This window comes from Hetaerina americana, unplaced genomic scaffold (genome assembly GCF_022747635.1).
Source record: "Hetaerina americana unplaced genomic scaffold, ioHetAmer1.1.p SCAF_6, whole genome shotgun sequence".
In the NCBI taxonomy this organism is placed as follows: Eukaryota; Metazoa; Arthropoda; class Insecta; order Odonata; family Calopterygidae; genus Hetaerina; species Hetaerina americana.
The window spans coordinates 71,660,331-71,681,832 of NW_027287205.1; the positions used below are offsets into that span (position 1 = coordinate 71,660,331).

At 37.4% G+C, this 21,502-nt stretch overlaps 1 protein-coding gene across 1 annotated transcript in view; it reads right to left on the minus strand.

The window, feature by feature from the left end:
- LOC139694914 (tyrosine-protein phosphatase non-receptor type 9-like) overlaps window positions 1-21,502 on the minus strand; it is a 237,143-nt gene that overhangs the window by 138,259 nt on the left and 77,382 nt on the right. The window contains exons 3-4 of the mRNA XM_071593414.1: window positions 20,242-20,331; window positions 12,302-12,442 (exon numbers count right to left, since the gene is read on the minus strand). Coding sequence (XP_071449515.1) covers window positions 12,302-12,442; window positions 20,242-20,331 — 231 coding nt within the window. The remainder of the gene's footprint in view (window positions 1-12,301; window positions 12,443-20,241; window positions 20,332-21,502) is intronic.

The window sequence follows — 21,502 nt, forward strand, 5'->3', positions numbered from 1 at the left end:
GCCGGGACGAGGCCGAGAGGCGGAGGCCAACGTTGCGGTCGAAAACGCCGTGGTGGCACTCCGACTCACAGCTCTCACGAGGACGGGGAGCATGAATGCAATTCTCATGCAAATCAGGCCATTGCAAAGGGGAATTATCGTTTGATATGCTCAAGAAATGCGGTCAATGACATCCAGAGGAGGGGCAGGGGGAAAGAATGTCAGTTGAAAAATGCTCATATCTAGATAAATTCACAAGACTCCGTTTACGGTTTATTTACAAGGTAAGAGGTCATTCTGCATTCAAACAATAGTTTCTGGAAGAAAATAACTTCAAATAACTGGCGAAATGAACGCTATGTATTGATGGCAGGGAAAAAACAACTCACCGGCACGCTCAAACTTTTATACTCAGCAATAAAGGAACGTTTTTATCTTGGGAGGGTATACATAATCAATGGCAAACCGACTGTAAAGTTTGCCGATTGTGTTTTTACTAAGTACAGAAAACATTCGGCATCGTTGTAATCTTTTTATAAAAAAACCTGAACGCTGGCCTTGAGTTTTCCATTGTTCGATTTTTGGCAGAGATTAAAGGGACACTTTTTCTCCCAATTCTCTCCTCCCCATCCTACATCACTGCTTGTATCTTGTCCGAGTTAACTACATTCGACAAAGGAGAGGCAGGGAAATACAAAAATCCTATAGCCTTAGGTGTATCCGCAGGTGAAGGATGATTGACCGCAGGTGAAGGATAGTCGACCTGTCAAAAGCCTTTGACAAAGTTGACCACGATCGCTTAACGCTTAAGTTGGGCCAATTGCCACTACACACAGATGGAAGGGTAATCTCTCGGGTCAAAAATTTCATGGAAGGTCGAACACAAGGGTCACATTAGGAGAAGTGTAATCTGAATAAACAAGGGTAACATCGGGAGTTCCACAAGGAAGCGTACTTGGCCCGCTCTTGTTTTTAATCTATATAAATGATCTACCAGTAAATATTAATTCTCAGATTAGACTTTTTGCAGACGACTGTATCATCTAGGCGAAAGTCGAAAATGACAGAGACCGCGACATACTTCAAAGGGACATTAATAAAATGGCGGATTGGGTGACAAAAAATGGGATGGATATTAATGTTAGCAAATGCAAATCCATCTCTTTAGGAACAAGGTAAATGGAAACAATAGGGAATATAAATTCTCAGAAAATGTCATTCCTAGAAGTGATACTTGCAAATACTTAGGTGTATATTTAACTAAGGACTTAGGGTGGGGGCTAAATATGGAGTACATCTTTAAGAGAGCTTTCAAAACTCTTCTTCATTGGGTGATGAGAAACCTCAAAGGGAGCGTTAGAGCAACCAAGGAGAAGGCGAATCAGACCAATATGATTGATGGATGTAAATGAGATGGGGATTCGCTTGTTTTGTTAAAGAGATTTGTGTTTTGAAGTCTGATTTTATCTATTATCTTTCGTGATTATTTGGGACTGGTATGCCACCTGACACTGTCTATCAGCACATGTGTATTTTTAATAATAATAATTGAATGATTCAGACATCCTTGTTCGCGCAATAATAATATATCGATATACGCAAAAACTCGGAATGGTTTGTGTAAATATGCAATAAGGTGCTACTCTATGTAACTTAAATTAATAGTGTAAATGTATAATTGTGCGCTATAAGTCAATCAAAATGGACTACATTCACATGCTACACGAATCACACATTTATAGCATTCTGTAGGAACTGCGGATTAAAAAAACCGCGGTAGACATTGGAAAATATTACCCAATGATGCAGAACACCTACCGATGCTGTCTTTTGGTTAAGCTGACACAAAAATAAGTAAATCCAACGTCTGATACTAAATATTTCTAACATTAACAGTATTTTGTATACATAGGAATGATAAGCAAACCTACCGGTATTCATCTTTTTCATCAATTTCATTTGCTTTCTTTCTAAATATATTTCTCAGCAATTTGCCTAAAGAGAGGGAGTTAGCGCATTACTACAACCGCAAAATGATCGAACCAGTAAAAAATATAGCCCAACTATGATATAAATTTCCACGGGGCTTAACCAATGATGGAAATACTACCCTGCGAAAACTAGGGGCTTGATTCTATGACGCACTGAATCCAAAATGTTCGGCAAGAAAGTAATAGGAACCAAGGATTTAATTTTTTCAGTTCAAATGAAAACATATCAGGATGTGGTACAGTGAACTATAAAAACTTAATTAATTCCACAATAGCCTCTAAAACCCACTCAGTTCTGAACATTTTCCATTCAATATATTCCCGAATTAAGCTTCTAAGGCTTCAAGATACCCGCGTGGCGCAAACCATTCAATGTGAAAGTATACAGGTTTACGTGCACAACTGATGCAAGCGGTCCCCTCTCACTTAAACCGCTCACTCTACCCCGTTTACCCATCTTCTTGACGCCATCGCTAATTTCCGCATGATTTTAACTCCCGAAAATCTTCCTGAATTGGTAAAACTATCAAAGATTCGGTAGGTTTATTTTGAGACAGGAAAAATTTAGACGGAGAAGTGGAAGTCACGAGAGGAGACAAAACAAAGGAATTATAAAAAGCAAGTGAAGTTTAAAAAAAAATGAACCAAGGATTCATTTCTCGTTTAAAGCGCTCGTATCACCTCTTCGGCGGGTCGCCTTTAATAATTCTCCCTACACTCCCCCCATGCCCTCAAATTCCGATGGACCGTCCGCAATCCCTCTCGCCCGAAGTCCTGCAGTCCCTTCAAAATCCTTTATTCCTCACCCCTTCCCCCAAAACTCCCTATCGACACGAAAAAATAATCTGCCCACCCTTCGGCCAACCCCTCCTTCCTTCCAACTGTTCCCCACCCCGTTGGACCCTGTGGCGCACCCACCCCATAACTCTTCCCGCCATTTCTTCTCACCCCTGTCCCCCCACCCACCACACTCCCATTGTTAAACCTCATGACGACGAATGGCTTGAAATGCAAAGGGGAGATAATGGCTCTTGGACTCAATTTTGCCATTAAAAAGCCACTGGAAGTCTTAGTCCCGAGTTCTTTCTCCTCCGCTGGGGTCCGATTCTGTCATGTTAAATACCCTCAAAATCCAGAAGCGGTGAAACTATCTCCCATATCATATTTTTGTGAGCAATGATTTATTAAATAAACAAATATTTTATTGCCAAGGTTCAACCATGAATCAACCGCCATAATAGTTGACAGGAAACATAATAACCCGTTGTCCAATTACAAGGGTCCCTAGATCACATGACGAAATGAAAACTAAGGTCGTCATCTGTGTTTAAAACGATTCTTAAATTATCAAAGTAGATCCCTCAATCCTCTCTTCCATAGACGAAGGGAATCTTGCAGTGCATTCGAACTCGTTTGGCAAAAATAAGCGGTCGAATTGATGCACCTATTGCCATCACAGAAAAAATAATTTTGATATTTGTATTTGCAAAATCTGTGTGCGGTGGAATACAATATGGCTACCAAATTGGAATATAACTTTTCGTGTTTATGATAGCACACTTCACATGCACTTATTAACGTCACGAAGCCTTGCCATCCAAAACCAAATTCATTCTAGTTATTGTACGTAATATATTAGACTTATATGGCTAACGAATCATACCTAATGCATAAATGAATTTCATATATTTATTTTATAAATTAAACGGGATAAAAATTATATTAAGTACTTTGACGAAAGTTACATCATTGGTTAAAATGGTCGAATGACATCGAGGGTAATAAAGGCATGCGAAACGCTATGGGCGTGCACTTTCGATAGAATTCGATAATAAATATCAATCGAATGCCGTGTCAAAAAGGGATAAATCCCACGTATCTACGAAAAACAAACAGCAATAGATGTATTTTTGGAAAAATAATGGAGTTTGGGAGTTAAATGATTTTTTAATCAAAAATCTTATTTCGTAGGTGGATTCTACCAACGAAATATAGATGAATGGCAGAATCTAAATGAATATGTAACTTGCAGTTCTTCTTACCAGGGCTAAAAAATCAAATGCACAATGACGGTACTTACGCGTTACTACCGCGTTACCTTACAAACTACACTAACAACAAAAACTACTACTAAAAACAAAAAATCATTGGAAAATGCCCATATAAATAATACAATGGGAGATAATAATCTTTCCAAAACAGCAAACATCATGAATTTCGAATTTCCATCAGACCTCCAAATTTACAAGTCCTCCGTGTAGTCTGAAATATATTAGAAAACTTTCAAAGTTAAATGCTGTGCAAGAAAGGCAGAGAACAACTGCTACACCATTTATTGCCATCAGCAAGCTCCGTGCGTGATAATTACAAGAACTTGAACAATGACTGGTAGCTTAGAGAAACGAATGACTAGTTGCAAGAATGACGAACGTTTCGTGTTCTTTTCCTTGTCGCACTTCATTCAATAACCGCACTGAAATATTGCTTTCATGAAAATTTAACAATAATATTTGATAAATTAACATCAAATAGTTTCCCCACGAGTGGCTGTGACGTGTCAGCCATTTGAACCAACTGTCAATCGGAACGAGGGCCGGTCTTCTCAACGCAAAAGCTGTCTAATTTACGCAACTCCGAGATACGCAATACTTTCATTCGTAAGAAATTTTAGCACTTCAGTTTTACGCATTTATTTTATTTTGCTTAAAAAATAAGCCCGTTCTGGCATCCGATTTCCAAAAAAAAGTTAGACAACTACTTTGAAGATACAAAAAAGCGGCTGCCAAAGACAAATTTCCATTAATCTGCTCGAAATTCTTGAAAGATAAAAAAACAGCTTCCCCCACTCCATCCTAAGGGCGAATTAATTTCACTATCTCCACGGTACACAGGGCTTTTCCAATTCCCCCTGTCCAGGACAAAACACGTCAGCCGCATTAAAAAAAAAGCATTAAAAAACACTTCCCAATCAAAGGGCTCAAATACATACCTCGCGGTCCTTAGGCCATGGATTATGTCTTACGCAGGCGGAACTCATTCCCTACGTCCACCCCACCATCAAAGACGTTCCTCGGTGTTTAAAACTCCCCCGTATCTCTCTTGATTTATCGAATGCCCCATTTCCCGAAGCAAGACACACTCTCCAGCACCACCGCGCATATTATCGTCAAAACTCTTCAAGAAGAATTGCGGAAAAAACGTAACGAACAATACCATTCATCATCAACAAAGGTACAAAAAAAGTACGTTGCCTACTTCGTCTGCTCTTTTGTTGCGCTCCCCATCCCTCAATTCAAGGCTTCTCAAGCTTTTGAACAACATTTTCCGATGCTTCCTTTTTTCTCCTCAAAATAAAAAATTGCAATATTATTTTTTCGCCATGTCGTTGAACCTTCCAAGTATTTCGCCTATGTATGGTAAACGTCTAAATTTTACTCGTGTTCACATTAATTATGTAAAACCATTTTCATAAGTTTTTTTTCACATCCGCCAGCGGTTGAAATTAGCTTCACCCGATGCGCATACAATTACCCATAATTTTAGGGCGCCTAAGCATTCTCTTGGTCTATCAATGGACGTATTATAATTTGACAAATCACGCATACAAACGAGTTAAGATTATTACGAAAAATAATTCCAGGACCATTTGAATTATTCGAACGGGATTCACATTTGATCTTCTAGATTTGCACAGGCAATTTGAGAGCCTTGCTTGAGCAGAATAAGTTTTTAATAAACTCAAACAGTAACGTATTAAAGTTAACAGAATAGTAGAGTCAAAGAAAATTAATAACAGAAACGAACATTAGCGCAGTGACCACAGTGAACTACGCGATAAGCAAACGATTAGGCTTCAGTTTTTAACGACAAAGAAAAAAATCACAAAGAATTTACGCTAATTTTTTCCAGTAATTTGATCTCTATTATTTTAGGATATTTTTTATTACTTGTGCAAAAATTATATTGGAAAATATGCGGAAATACATTGGAAGTACGCGGCAAATTGAGGATTGGCCTACTTTCTGGATTGTTCGCTGCAACAAGCGCCTTGGAAAGATTTACTACCTGAATAACCATGGTACGCCGACGTGGTTATTTCAGTGAGAACTTAACGTGCTCTCCACGTAACCGAAGACGGGAGATTTGTATCTTGCTTCAGGCATAAAAATATTGTGATGCCATGCAATGAATGTTACTTGCTACACGGTATGACCCTGTCGCTGCTGGGCCTATAAATTCCAAATATGAAGTTACAATTTCAACTTCCAATTATCCTATCATGAAACTATGTATATCAGATTAACGTAGAACGATGGAGAATAGCACAATCGCAAAATAATAAATGCTACTCCAAATTTATGATTTCACGTGGGTAAAATTTGCAAAAGATGGGACAACATTTGTCACACAACTCTCTGAAAACACACACACACAACTTCTAAACGAGCTGGGCTTCAAATTGATTCATTAATCGCATTAAAGGTGGGTGAATGGAAATAACACCAGGGCCTTTGAGCAACTTGTTTTCCTAGCGAAGTAAATCGCCAGGATGAGCAAGAAGAGCCCTCTACCCAAGGGATAAAATGACGCTTCGGAAAAATGTTGCCCTGGAAACTATCGCATTGCGTGCTCCCTTCCTCCGCCTCCCAATATAAGCTTTTTTCGTCCTTCTGAGAACTACAACAGAAGACTTTATTGACTCGAGAAGCGACGCAGAGAGGATTCTTTTTCAGCAACAAAACTCCCGCATCCCCTCCCTCCAGCGACGTCTCACCGCTTCCTTCCCCTCTTTTCCCTCCTCTTCCGCGAACGACTCCATCCTATCCACCCGGCCCCACCCCCGCACCACATTTAGTCCGCCTCCCCCTTTATATGCGCACATTCGCTTGGGACCGCCGCCGCCTTAGGTGAGATGCCGAGGAGGACGTAATAAAATGCTCATTCCGAGATATTAGCACGTAAGGGGTTGGTGCGAAGTAGCAGGAACGCAAAAGGTGGATTCGCCGAAATCAATCGCATTCCCTGACATACAAATTTATCCTGGGTCCTCTGCCATATGATAATTAACCAACTATTTTCCAGAAAAATCTAATCGGCATCTATTCACCAATAATCAGCCACATTCGGATTTTCGCAGTTTTCCACACCCCTTTTGTGTTTTCCATCCTACATGTTCATATGTCTGAAATTCATTCCCAGCATCGTTATGTTCTCTCACCTTGTTACGCCTTTGATTTTAATATATTTGAATTAAAATGCGTGAAACATGAAATACTAAATATTGCTCTTAAACGACTCTAAGCTCCCTTATATTCATGTTAGTATAATTGTATAATATTCAAAATAACATGTTGGATGAAAGCGAGGGCGTGATGGCTTATACGCATTATATCCGAGTACCATTGTTGGTCTCTTTAAATGCTAAGGACATAACTTGAGGAGCCCATAAAGAGGATTTCCAAATCTCAAATAAGTACTCAATCTTATCGTTTATCAATTAATATCGTACATCCATCCTATGAAGTTGCCAGGAAAGTGACGTTCTAAAAGGTAAGCGCATTTAATTCACCTCGAACACTGTCATTAAGTAGCCAAAATATTGCCTTTGCTGCACATTCACAATATCATCAGTCAACACAAAGCATAACTCGAATGAAACACATGTAACTATCAACGCAGCAGCTGACTTTAATTGTATTAAAATATGACACCAATTACTCAATCAAAGTATTCCACCCATTTTACAGGTCGATTTTGGACAGTTCCTAATGATTACTTATTTCTAAGTATCGTGAGAACTTCTTATTTCTTTCTCAACTGTTTCGTAGCTCCTATCAAGCTTAATGCTAGCGAAACGCCCACTCTCTCCCCCGCTTTCTCAACGTCCTCCCTTCTATCACGGTCTTCAACATGCTAACACCTTTCAATATTTCTCCACCCTTGACTCGAGAGGTGACCATCCCAACTGCCTTTTACGAATGTCCCCCAATAACTTCCTCTCTTCTTCCACCCTATTTAAAACCTCCGCGTCTGTCTTCCTCTCTGCCCAACCTATTCTCCGCCACACCCACAAATGATAAAAGCGTTCAAACTACGCTCATCCTTTTACCTCAAAGATCAGGTCATAGGGCAATTTACACCAAGCTTAAGTGTTTGTAGGATGTATCAATATAATGAGGAAAAACTGATGACTCTACATTAGGAAAACGTTTCCTCCTACGGATACACATAAAATATTTCCCCACAAAAATTGATCCAAATATTTGAATTAAAGATAATCGTGTATGGGTTTTCTTTTTACGCGTTTTGGAGACCTGGCATATGTTTTTTACCCAACATAGCTTAGCTTTAAATCTACAAATTTTGTAGAAGAAAGTACATTTATTCACAGAGCTCACTTTCAGAACTCAGGGTTCAGGGGAGTCAGTGGCGCCTTCTGTAACCAGATAAAACGGGAATCTGAGGGACAGAGAGGGAAAAGTTTTATGAGAAGGCATGTCAACCCTCCTATCCAGCTAGTGTCCAGAAAATGAAGCTATGGATAGCAAACGTGGGATTGGGAAGATGGAAAAGTAACAAATGGAATAAGGTGAACGCCGAGTCAGAGAGAAGAACGGATATATTTAAGTACTAACATAAGATGATACACTAGTAAGGTGAACTTGGAGGAAAGAAGAATGCGATGATATAGAGAAACGGGGAAAAAATGATTCTGCAAAATGTTGAAAATTTGTCAGTAAGTATTAAAAGGAAAAACGATACCAAAAAGATTAAGTTAAACATATAAGAGCAATAAAATACATGTAGGAGAGAAAATGCAACTAGACTATGAGTCTACGAGTAATTGATGTTGAACAGATAAAAATCACTACGGAAAATGAATGCAGAGAGGCATGCTGGATTAAACAATGCGAAATAACGCCTATAAGACAAATGGAAATTGTCTTGTGCAGTACATATTTAAAAGCAAGGAACATAAACAGTAAACTTCGTAAGGTTATAATGAATGCCAACCAGAAAAGGAGAAAATCGGCAACATGCGAGGACCGACGGCAAGTTTAATTTCACACACAATGGAGGTTAAATATTATTATAAGTTATCAACATGGTTGGAGAAGAAGATAAACAATTCAGAGAATTGATTATTTAATTTCTTTTATCGTCTATTTAGTTAAGGCTTACGACATAGTAGAATATACAAAAGTAGTGGAAGCGCTAAGATTATAGACACGGACTGGAAAGAAAGCAGTCTCACTCAAAACCTGGGTCGACTAAAATTTCACAAGGAAAGGTAACCGATACGAAGTAGGCAGGGGAAGTGAGAATCAAAGGAGAAAAACTGATTGGTCCGTTTTTGTAAAATGTATTCATTCTGAATATCACAAATTTAGCCGGTTTTTCGGTCGGCTTCTATTCCGAACCAATTTGTTTTTCGATTGAGACATGCTACGTCCTTTATTAAATCAGAAACCAGGAAATCCAGAAACCAGTCAAACCCAACCTATAATCTGTATATTATAATTCATATTCGTGAAAAAAGGCAATAAATTAAATGAAAAGTGCATTTTTTCAATCTTCTGGAGAGCGCGAGACCCCTTTCCGGTTAGACATAATGTTTCCAAGGGTCCACATTTCCAGAGTTTATATAATTCTGCTTAACCAAGAATCAACTTTCCTTTATCCTCTGTTTGACCAAACGAACTTTCTTTTACGGATCTCTGAAGCGGACTTAAGCCTAGAAAGCACGCCTGCGGGCGACAAACTAACCATTCCGGTGAAAATGCCATTTGACTATGAGGCTCCAGACCCGTCAGTATGTCCAAAACAATACGATAGCACAAAACTGGCAAGGCGATCCCGTTACGATGCCGAGTTCGATTCTTAAAGTGGAAAGGAATAGCTATGGAAGTGGAAACATTGAAAACCTTAACGTCCTTACGATAACTTACATTTTAATATGTGCCGAAGGACACCGGTATAAAAAATGGGTCACCGACCACCGCGAAAAAAGAGGCTAAACGATCGTGACCACAGAAGATCCCACAGAAATGTAGCGAGCAGTTAAAAAACGATAAGTATTGCATCTTCCGCCTTGTAGAGGGCCCGTAAAATCATTCGAGATCGGCAAAACAAAGCGGATTACAAAAGTAGCGACCCCAGATAAGAGGGGCATCACATGCAGCGGAGACTGCATTGGGGCTCAACTCGTAGGTCAACAATCCCATCAATTACGTCTATGTCGGCGGCATGGAATGACCCGAACGCTACAGGGAGGAAAGGGAAGTCCCAGCAAGTGAATAGAGACGACTCCCCCCACGACTTCCCCCAAGTCGTTTCCAGCGGTTGAGATGCCATGAATGACCCCATGCATGCAAATATAACAAGTGCTAAAGGAAGGGGTTCCAATAGATAAAACGGGGAGCACCAATGCTAACTGTGGGAGAAGAATGAATCATGCGTACATCGATAAAAATAACTTTTTGCGAGGACTTAACATTAAGAGAAGACGAAAAAAACGCCCTTCGAGAGAGTTAATAATTCTCAGCTAAACATGTTGATAGGAACAATAACTTAGGGATGGCAAGGAAGGAAAATATTAAGGGCAAGAGAGAATGATAAATAGAAATTTTTGGATAGAGAAATGGCTGACAGATATAACTGTATCCTAATCATTATATCGTCCACAGCAGTCCCATTTTATGGTGGTAAATGATCTTCTAAGAGCCATTTTCCCGAAGTTTTCTCATTTTCACTGACAGGCATTCGTCTTTTTCCTCATTTTCCTCCCAAACGTTAAGAATCTGATTGGACATTTTCTAATTGATTATCCCTCATCGCTAGGCGGGCCACTGGCATCACCGAAGTCGAACCTACTCCATTGTTGTTTTTTTTACAGGACCAGCGCATGCTACAGATTAGCAAATTATATTTACCACATAAAAACCCATCAATCTCCAATATTTACCAAGAGTTCATTAGAAATTGAGTATTTTACGACTTTTTCCATAATCAGTTTCCACCTTGCATTTCATAGGGTGAAAAGGCATTTCACCATATGAAATGCCTTTTCAGATTCATGCAGAAGGCACATCTCCTTGTTCACATCCAGCAACAATTTCCATTCTCAGACTCAATACTATATCCTACTGCAACCCTCATTCCTCTCCTAAATCCAAATTGATTCCGCCAAGTTTCCTCGTCCACTATATCTAATTCAATATTACTCAGACAACAGCCCTTGCAGCACATATTGCAATTACCCTGAAGTCACTGCAGACTTGAGCATTTCTTTCATTAGGTCACAGGAAGGAGCAAACTTTTTGTCTCTCCAAAGAATTCATCAGGCCAATTATCCATTTCTGGCTATTTTCTTCTATAATATCTTTAACAGTCATAAAATTACCACTGAGAAACCATGTGGTATCTTCCGTGAATGCCAAGCACCAAGTGAGCATCCATGGTCCAGTTTCACCATTGACCATTACTCACCACAAAAAAAATTACAGCTCAAGAGAATCAGATTTAGACATTGACTGCAACATTCTGATTTCCTATCCGGCTAGATCTAATATCAATTATTCAGGCACACATTCTCATTGAAATTGTAGCAACAAAAAAAACTAACTTTTTACTGCAGGGTACCCAATGACTATTCACAGGTAGTTGATGAAATGATAAGATTAATCTTAAAGAGAATCTTAATTTTGCGTGGTCAGAAAATTGTACAATTTCTGTTTTTAAACCCCTTCACCTTCAAAGATATATTTAGGTTTCTGGTTCCTAGCAAAGACAACTGCAAACTACTTCATAATTTTGCATGCATGCAAGTATTCATAATTTTGCTTGTAAACTGCAAGAAATTCCACATTAAGGTGTTTAAGTTCCAAGAAAGAATTTTGGAGACACTTTGTTATGCTTAGGTGGAAATAACAATATTGATCCTTGTCTCATGTCTGAATAACAAACCAAGAATGGAAAAATTAACTTTCCGGGGTACAACTTAGCTGTGCACCATATCACCTCACAAGTGGTAACAACAGCTATAGTTTATCCTGTGAAAATTTCTCTTTCATTTATAGGATAAGCTACTACATTAACATATTCTATCACATCGTGCATGCTTTTGATATCTTCTGGAATAACTCGAATATGTAATAGACCTAGATATTGTTTTTCATTATATTTTTTACAATATTGGTGAATTGACTCACCACTATCTGAGTTACCAGAAAAAAATCAGCCTACAACAAAGGGTTAATATACATTGAACTAATGCTAGTAATAAAAACTGAAATAAGAAAGAAAGTCAACTAAAGATTTAAATTTCTTACCTTTAGAAGAGTGAGTATTTTTTGACTAAGGTCATAGTCAAAATTGGAGTACTTGGAATCAGTCATGTCATAGATGAAAATAAGGCCACTACGTTGGGTGTCTATACTTTCCAGCGCAACATCAAGTTGGTAAACAACTCCCTATGAAAAAATGTATGCAAAAAAATACCTTTAGCCACAGACATCACACAATAATTTTGATGAGATTCAATGATGAATAATAAAAACTAGCATCATCCAGAATATCACTATAAAAACTATGAAGCAAACCCTAGAGCAAGAAATATCACAGTGGAACCATCATTTGCCTAAACAGTCATTAGAACCTTGATCCATATACTTACATTTAATTGCTTTTAACTATTAACTGAGACATCATCTTATTAAGTGAATTTTTGGAATTCATTATCCACTGTGAAATTTCTTGTCTATGGGAGCACATGAGTTGCTGATTCAGTTCAGCAAAATTTACAGCTGCAGCATTTCCCACAGATCCTTTTAAATCAAACCCTACCAGGGTCAAAAGGAAAAAGCTCCTTCATAATAAACAGCAAGAGAGACTCTGTAATTTTAAATAAATAAAAAAATAGTGATGAGTCTCCAATTTCAATTTGAATGAGCAGATTTTTCATTGGTGAGTGAGGATTAACACCTTACATATAGCGTTAAATTAGATAGCAATTTACATTCAAGGAAACAGTGAATCTCATGCTCTAGAATTTAACCAATCTTACTTTTAAATGATCCTAAAATTTGTTCTAACAGAGAAACTCAAAATACTACAAAAATTTCCATTGAAAACTAAAATTAATTATACTATTCATGAAAACTACTTCAAAAATGAAATCAATGTCTTTTTTAAAGCAATTAAAATGCCTTGATGCTGCATTAAGAATATTTTCATGAAAAAAGGTACTATTTTTAATCTTATACAATAAGTATAGTATTACGAATCAGGAATGAATCTACTGCTCATTTCTTTTGAGGACCTGGAGCTGATGAGCTATTAAGCCTAAATAAAAATGTTATTCAAAAGATAAATGCAGTTCAGATGGTTTTTGCTACCAATAATGATAAATGTGCTAGCTGAACACATACCATAAATCTCACTTGGAGTCAAAAAATGAGCCAGAAACGAAAACACCACCATAATAAAATCCATGTAAATCAACGAGTTGAACTGTGAGCAAATCATTCAGTGCGTGGTCGGGATACTAAGCTCTATAAGAGAACTTAAAATTCACTCACTGTTTTTTAACACTCCAAAGAGGTGGCTAGCCAAGGAAAGGAAAGGAGGTAACGATCCAGCAGAGGATGTGAGGCAGGAACAAATTTGCATTTCAGCCATTCCTTTGTTCTATCAGTATGATTAAAAACTTGTCCTTTTTGACTAAATAAATGGTTGGAAAGTAACATTCAGGCCATTCAACATTCCCTCACCCTGTCAAAGGCTACTCATGAATTTGAACCCAAGAGCAACAATGTGTCCCTCTAGTCCCTAAAATGGTCAGCCATGAAACCCTGATCTATTGCATTTGTCAACCTTTAAATACCATAATGGTGGAATTTTGCAATAAAAACGTTGAAAATAATGTTGCACACACCTGGCAAATTCATTTTTAGGAGATTTGGCAGTTGATATTGAACCAACAGAAGCAAAACATGTATATTGACCTTTACTTTGAGAATATGTTTTTGATAATCATTTTTGTTCAAAACAAATTTCTCTCATTATTAGAACAAATCAATAAAATGTGAATGATACAGGATATTACCATCATGCTGATGTGAAAAAACATCCCAAAAAGTGAATATTATCAATGCAACATGAGACACCTCCCATGGTATCATAGCCAATTAGGACCCAGTTAATTCAGCCATCTTTTTACAACATATCATTAGCGTAGGCTACTCAACATTATAAGAAAAAAAGATGACAAATATGTGATTGATACGATCTCCTCAGCTTATTTAACTGTGGGAACTTTCTATTTATTTTTTAATGCCTGCCTGCCTTTGTGCTGTTTAAAAAGCCCATCCTTTCTCCTCAACTCTGCTTTTCCAACATTCTCCCTTCCATCTCAACCTTCAACATACCACTATCTTTCAATATTTCCTCCATCCACCTTTTCAAGGAGTCCGCCAGCAACTTACTCCCTACAATCACTCCATTTAAAACCGGTCTTTGTTTTCTTCTCTGTTGAAATTCTTTCCCCCATGCTCTGCCATTCCAATGTCTGAGAAGCCTCCCATCTACACTCATCCTCTTGGCTCAAAGACCAGGTCTCACAAACATAAAGCACTTCACTCCATATTCAAATTTTGACTTATTTTTTCTTTACTTCACTCAAGGTACCCACCATCAACCTCTTCTTCTCGCAAATGCTTCCAAGCCACTTCCTTCCTAGCCCAAATACATGAACAGGTGCACCTGAGCCAGTTCATTTCCTCGTACATGAATATTTAACTTTGCTCTCCTACTTCTCGAGAATCTCATTAATTTTGTTTTGTGGTAGTTTATTCTCCTCCTATAACTCTCACACTTTTCCTGCAAAGCACTCAATAATAACTGTAATCCTTTGGCTGTCTGTCTCACAACTGCTTGATAACCTCTTTAATTCCCAGCATCAGGCCTTCCCACGATAACCTTAACACTTCCTCAGCTATATATGCTGAACCTACTGGTGTCATCAGATTCACATACAAGTTTCAATAAGTCAGTTATCTCTCCAGTCCACTGCCATAGGGGTGATATTGTAGAAGAGACTCCATAGTCTCAATCATACCTGTCAAAAGCCTTTGACAAAGTTGACCACGATCGCTTAATGCTTAAGATGGGCCACTACACACCGATGGAAGAGTAATCTCTTGGGTCTAAAATTTCATGGAAGGTCGAACACAAAGGGTCAAACTAGGAGAAGTGTACTCTGAAAAAGCAAGGGTAACATCGGGAGTCCCACGAGGAAGCGTACTTGGCCCGCTCTTGTTTTTAATATATATAAATGATCTCCCAGTAAATATTAATTCTCAGATTAGACTTTTTGCAGACGACTGTATCATCTAGGCGAAAGTCGAAAATGACAGAGACCGCGACATACTTCAAAGGGACATTAATAAAATGGCGGATTGGGTGACAAAAAATGGGATGGATATTAATGTTAGCAAATGCAAATCAATCACTTTTAGCAATAAGGTAAATGGAAACAATAGGGAATATAAATTCTCAGAAAATGTCATTCCTAGAAGTGATACTTGCAAATACTTAGGTGTATATTTAACTAAGGACTTAGGGTGGGGGCTAAATGTGGAGTACATCTATAAGAAAGCTTTCAAAACTCTTCATTGGGTAATGAGAAACCTCAAAGGGAGCATTAGAGCAACCAAGGAGAAGGCTTATCAGACCCTAGTAAGACCAATTTTAGAGTACGCTTCTCTTGTATGGGACCCTCATGAAGAAGGTCATATTAAAAAACTGGAAAAGGTGCAAAGAAAGGCTGCCCGATATGTTCTGGGGAAGCATAGGACAATGGAGAGTGTGTCTGACATGCTAGAAACGCTGGGCTGGGAACCTCTAGAAACTAGAAGGAAAGTAAGCAGACTTTGTGGAATGTTCCGAATTCTGAAGGGGGAGAAAGCTTGGGCAGATCTTAGGAAAGAAGCGGGGAACCCAAATTTTATAGGCAGAAATGATCACAAATTTAAGGTAAAATGCCGGGCACAGAGAACAAATTAAAAAAAATTTTCTTTTCTAAATAGAACAATTGTTGAGTGGAAAACCTTACCTGCAAAAATATTCTTTCCTAACAGAGTGTATACTTTTAAGAATAGATGTAAGGCATATATGTAATAATTTGATTGATGTGTGGTGTAATGAATTATATGTAATAGCTTAATTTTATTTTATCTTTTTTTTTCTTGCTGATTAATGGCTGTAAATGGGATGGGGATTCACTTGTTTTGTTAAAGAGATTTGTGTTTTGAAGTCTGGTTTTATGTACTATCTTTTGCAATTATTTGGGACTTGTGTGCCACGTGACAATGTCTATTAGCACATGTGTATTTTTAATAATAAATAATACTCAAAAATAAAGATTGTTATCTATCTATCTATATTACATAATATCTCCATCAATTCTGCCCATTCTTCAAGGCCAAATCCCTTCTCAAAATCCAAAAAACCAAACAAAGACAACCTAATTTTATTTGATGATCCTTTCTGTTAACATTTTAATCACTAAAATAGAATCACGTCTTCCTTTCTCCTTTCTGAAACCAAAGTAATCATCACTTAAGTATTTGTCCGAACTATTGAATTGAATTTTGCTGAATTGAACCAACTATTGAAGATTCTTAAAACTGCCTTTGTTGCATGTGAAATTAAACTTATCATGCTATAGTCCTCATATCCAACTGCTTTACACTTTTTAATGATTGGGACAAAAATTGACCTACGCAAATCTTCTGGCCATAATCGTTAATTACAAATACTGTGTTTGAGTTCTAAGAATCCTTTCCTACAATTCTTCTCCTGACTCTTCAGTGATTCTGAGGGAACATTACTTACTCCTACTGACATGCTAGACTTCATCTCCCTCAGCAATTTTCCCATCTTGCTATCTGGTATTCCTCACACTATCCTGATCTTCAACTCATTCCCTTTCTAACCGGTCAGCCTAATATCTTTACTATAAACCCATGTATTCTTTCTACCATCCTTGAATCTTTTATGGCTCTTTTAATAATGTCCCACAATTATCTCTTATGGTAGCTCTAGTTTTTCTACAGCTACATCCTGATAACTTTCTTCCCTTCTTATAAACCCTTCTATTTTTCATTCTATTTGAATTTTTTCCATATCCTCACACTGATCTTTCAACCATATTTCCTTGGCCCTATTAGTTTCTCATTGAAGTTCACTGATTAGCTCTCCACACATTCTTCTACCCTTTTGTGTCTGCATGCCTCCATTGACTTCTTTCATCCATCCTTGGATCTCTGCAGTGATCCATGTCTTCTTAATTCTCTTATTTTCTACCATCCCTTAGCTGATCTTTCTCCTGTTTTCAAGTTCAATCCACCTTTCTTTACCTTTTTTCAATTTCTTCGGAGATATTTATTTTATATGATTTTATGATTGATGATTATTTTACTATAACACAGTGAATTTAAAGACTATTTAGAAATAAGATACCATATAATTGTGGTTTATTTCTCAATAAATCTTGTCTCTATGTCATCACTTCCATACATGTTTCCACACTCATTTTGTATTTACTTCCTTACTCATTTTTTCTCCCCATGTTTCTTTTCTTTTATTATTGCTATGATTTAAATAATAATTTTTGTATTTCATCGTTTAAACTTTGAATTGGGATTCTCGTAAATGGACTTTTAGGAAAAGGGTTATGCCTGTCCCATAAATAAATATCATTACATCATAATCACACAACAGATATTATGTGTTATGTTTTAACATGCATACTTAAACTTATGGTTAAACCAAAATAAACTATCGATATGAAAATATGAAAAAAATTGATGACTTTTAAACAACATGGAGTTTATAAACAAGTGTAGAGGAATGTAAACACTCCACTATACACTTCATTACTGAAAATGAATTGCATACAACAAGCATGTACAGAAAATTATTATTTTAATTGCTCAAATTAAATATAGCCCCAAAATAAAAAAATAATCAATCATACATCATGTAGCTGTGGGAAGAATTATACCAGTGACATGTATTTTTCATGTTTTACTTCCTAAATTTGAATGTTCTGCATATATCATTGATATTCTGTGATTATTCAAACTTCAGAGAAGTATTTTTAGTTTCCAGATTGCTCTAATTCTTTTTTTACATGTTTCTGTCATGTATGACTGTCTACCATGAATTTCATTTGTCTCATACACACATGCCACCATGGTAAGACAATTTCCCATCAACCAAACCACTTGCTGCCCTTCTACCGATAATATTTCCTCAAGCTACAAATTTTATTTTCATTAAATTGCCTGTAATAGTTTCCTCATTATCTTCACCATGCCTGAAACCTCATTTACTTTCCTCTTAGTCTTTAACTCTCTTTTTGGGTTCATTCCTAAACCTTAATCTTAAATTCTCCTGGGGAAATCCTCCTCATTGGGAGAATGGGAAATATCAATCCCACATGAAGGCTCATTCACACACGCATACTACCCCTCCTGCATTTTAAAATTACCAAGGCTGATCCTCCAAAACTATCTTTATTTCCATCCAAAAATACTTTCAGATGACAAAGTAAATCCCTTTAAGGCTATCCAACCCCTCCTCTTGGACCCTCCGACCGACACTAATATACAATACCAGCCATGTATCTACAAAATAACCCTTCCTAAACTCCCATCCCTCACACAAACCACTAACTATATATACCTATTCAATATATATATATATATATATATATATATATATATATATATATATATATATATATATATATATATATATATATATATATATATATATATATATATATATTACATATATACATATATATATGTATATAGAAGTGGGTAGGATATACAATCAGAGGACATAATCACGTGTGTACCTGCAGGGAAACACTAGATAGTGATGGGCGAATGTGACAGTAGGTGAAGGAAGAGGTGAGGGACTACAATTGAGGCCCAAGGAATGACCATGGGGAGAAAGCCATTGAGTTCTACAGGAAACAGGGGTTAGTCATCACCAACACTTAATAGTTTTCTTTATACCCTTCTAACGTAAATTACATGTTTCATAACATAATCATAGTTATCAACCGTATTGTATTAGATCTATAGACACTTTAACAATTGTCAGGCTATTGCTAACTGAAATTGATCACTAGCACAGTACACTGAAAGTCACCCGCAACACATCTGGCAGGCTCCAGAAGGAATTGCAGTGATTTTATAAGAATCAATCGGCATATGGAAGGCAATCATCACATATTTTGAGTTTCATCATGGAGAATTTCTTAAATATATCAATAAAATGGCTAAACCTTTAAGGAGTGACCTTGGGGCAGCACCCACTTCCCCAATCCCCTCTTTCCCTATTAAGTAAGGGTGAAGACATCCTATAAGAATTCTTTAATTCTTTCAAGACCAATACTGTCTTTTATGAACAATGAATAAACAGACATTGAGCTAGTATGGGGCAGCCAATGTACTTTGAAGTAATTTAAACCTCAGAGAAGTGGGTTAAATATGATTAGCAGTGTAAAAAGAAACAATGAGGGCAATATTAAGCTTGAAAAAACTGTCAAATATAATATACGAACATCACCCATTCAACTATGACACAAAATGAAATCAAGCATCAATTATCATTCTCTTCCATAACACCACCACTGCTGGTAATTAGATTATGTACATGAATAAGAATAGCAGTAAGTATGGAGGGTTCCTTATATCAAGGGCTCAAGGAAAATAGAACTTAAGGTCCTTTGGGCCATCCACCACAAGTGGCACAGCCACAAGAGCACATGGCGCTGCCGAAGGTCACAAATATCTCCATAGTAATATGTTTGATTTCTAGGGGTTTGATGCCTGAAGGAAGCTATTGCAAATCTTAGATATCACAAAACAGTTACATATGCTGTAGTGCACAATTAGTGCCTCCCTCAAGGATTTCAGGTTCACACTACAACACAAACCAGGTAGAAAAGTTACCCTTCAAATAATGAACAGGTGGTGTTAAAATATTATCAAAAAAATATAGAAACTCTTCTGTGCACTAAGAGAACTATCAAGGAAGGAAAAGGGGATTCGTCATAAATAAAATGAAGGGATCTAACAACACAACAATTTTAGAGTGTAATCCACATATAACGAAAGACTTGTTTAAAAATTACTGTCGCGGCATCTCCCGCAGTTTCTTGAATTTTCCCAAGAAGGGATATCATTATCACCTGAAGGGTTGTTTGGTGTGTAGACACAGCAGGATAGTGCAGACGGGCAGTGAACACAGCAATGGCAGCTCCGGATACATCCCTTGTGGGCTGCAGAAAAATGAAGTCTCTTTAATGAAACCAACGGGAGGAATTGAGTCAATATAATTATGTAAGAAGGAAAAATGTAAAATCTCCAAGAGCCAAAATAATTACCGTACATGAATAATTTTCTGCATTACTTAGCTATCTTATTAATCATTTTGAGTGATGATGGTAGAGATCACCATATGCTAAACCCAAATTGTGAAAACCACTATGCAAGATGGAGTCCAATTCCAGACTCTGAGAGCAAATTACTGTATTCCAAATATATCTAACAACCAACAAATGAAAAAGCTTTAGCTTGACCGTGGATATTCATAGGAACCTAAATTTGAACATGGGCTCCTCCAGCTACCTCCGGCAATTTCTCCACTCATTTGCCCACTTCTTTATACCCAATTTACATTTACATTACCAATGATTTGAATAATTTTATCATGAAAATGATTTCAAGTTTTATAATGTGTATGCAGTATTTGATGGCATAAGAGACACATCATTTTTTATTTATTTAACTAAGAAAGTGTTAAAAAATGGCAGTTTGCCAGGTGGTAACATACATTCGGTTAACATATATGCATAAAATTTGATGCTACACCTCCAAAATTATGGTTAACCCCAGATGGTCAATACATACTACCCATTTTGACTCAATTGTATTTAGTGGACATTTAACAATGTTTTCTTTGGCATGCTCTACTGAAATGGGTCTTATATACCGTCAAATGCAGTACACACATGCATAAATATAATTCTCTCTCTTAGCACACCCTAAAACCCTTACTTTGGCTCAGATATATAGACTATATTTTTCTCATTGGGCCATATGGTATTGATTACCTTGAAGGTTTTCTCTCTCCCCTTAATACAATATCCCTCTTTCCTGAACCTCCAGGGATCGAGATGATGCGGTGGCTATCGTACTGGCTTCCCACCCAGAGGGTTCAAATACCCGTGGTGTTGAATATTTTTCAGTAGTATCTTGATCCCTGCTTGAGGTGCTTTTTGGAGGGCACTTTGAGTGAGTACGTTGTCCATCGGATGGGACATTAAACTTCGGACCCCTTGGCGCCTTTCGCAAAGAGCAGGCTAATGCCGACGCCGGGTTTCTCTCCACCCTTCATCCTTTCCTGTCCATCCCAATGGCGCAAATGACCTTAGCTGTCGGTCACCTCCC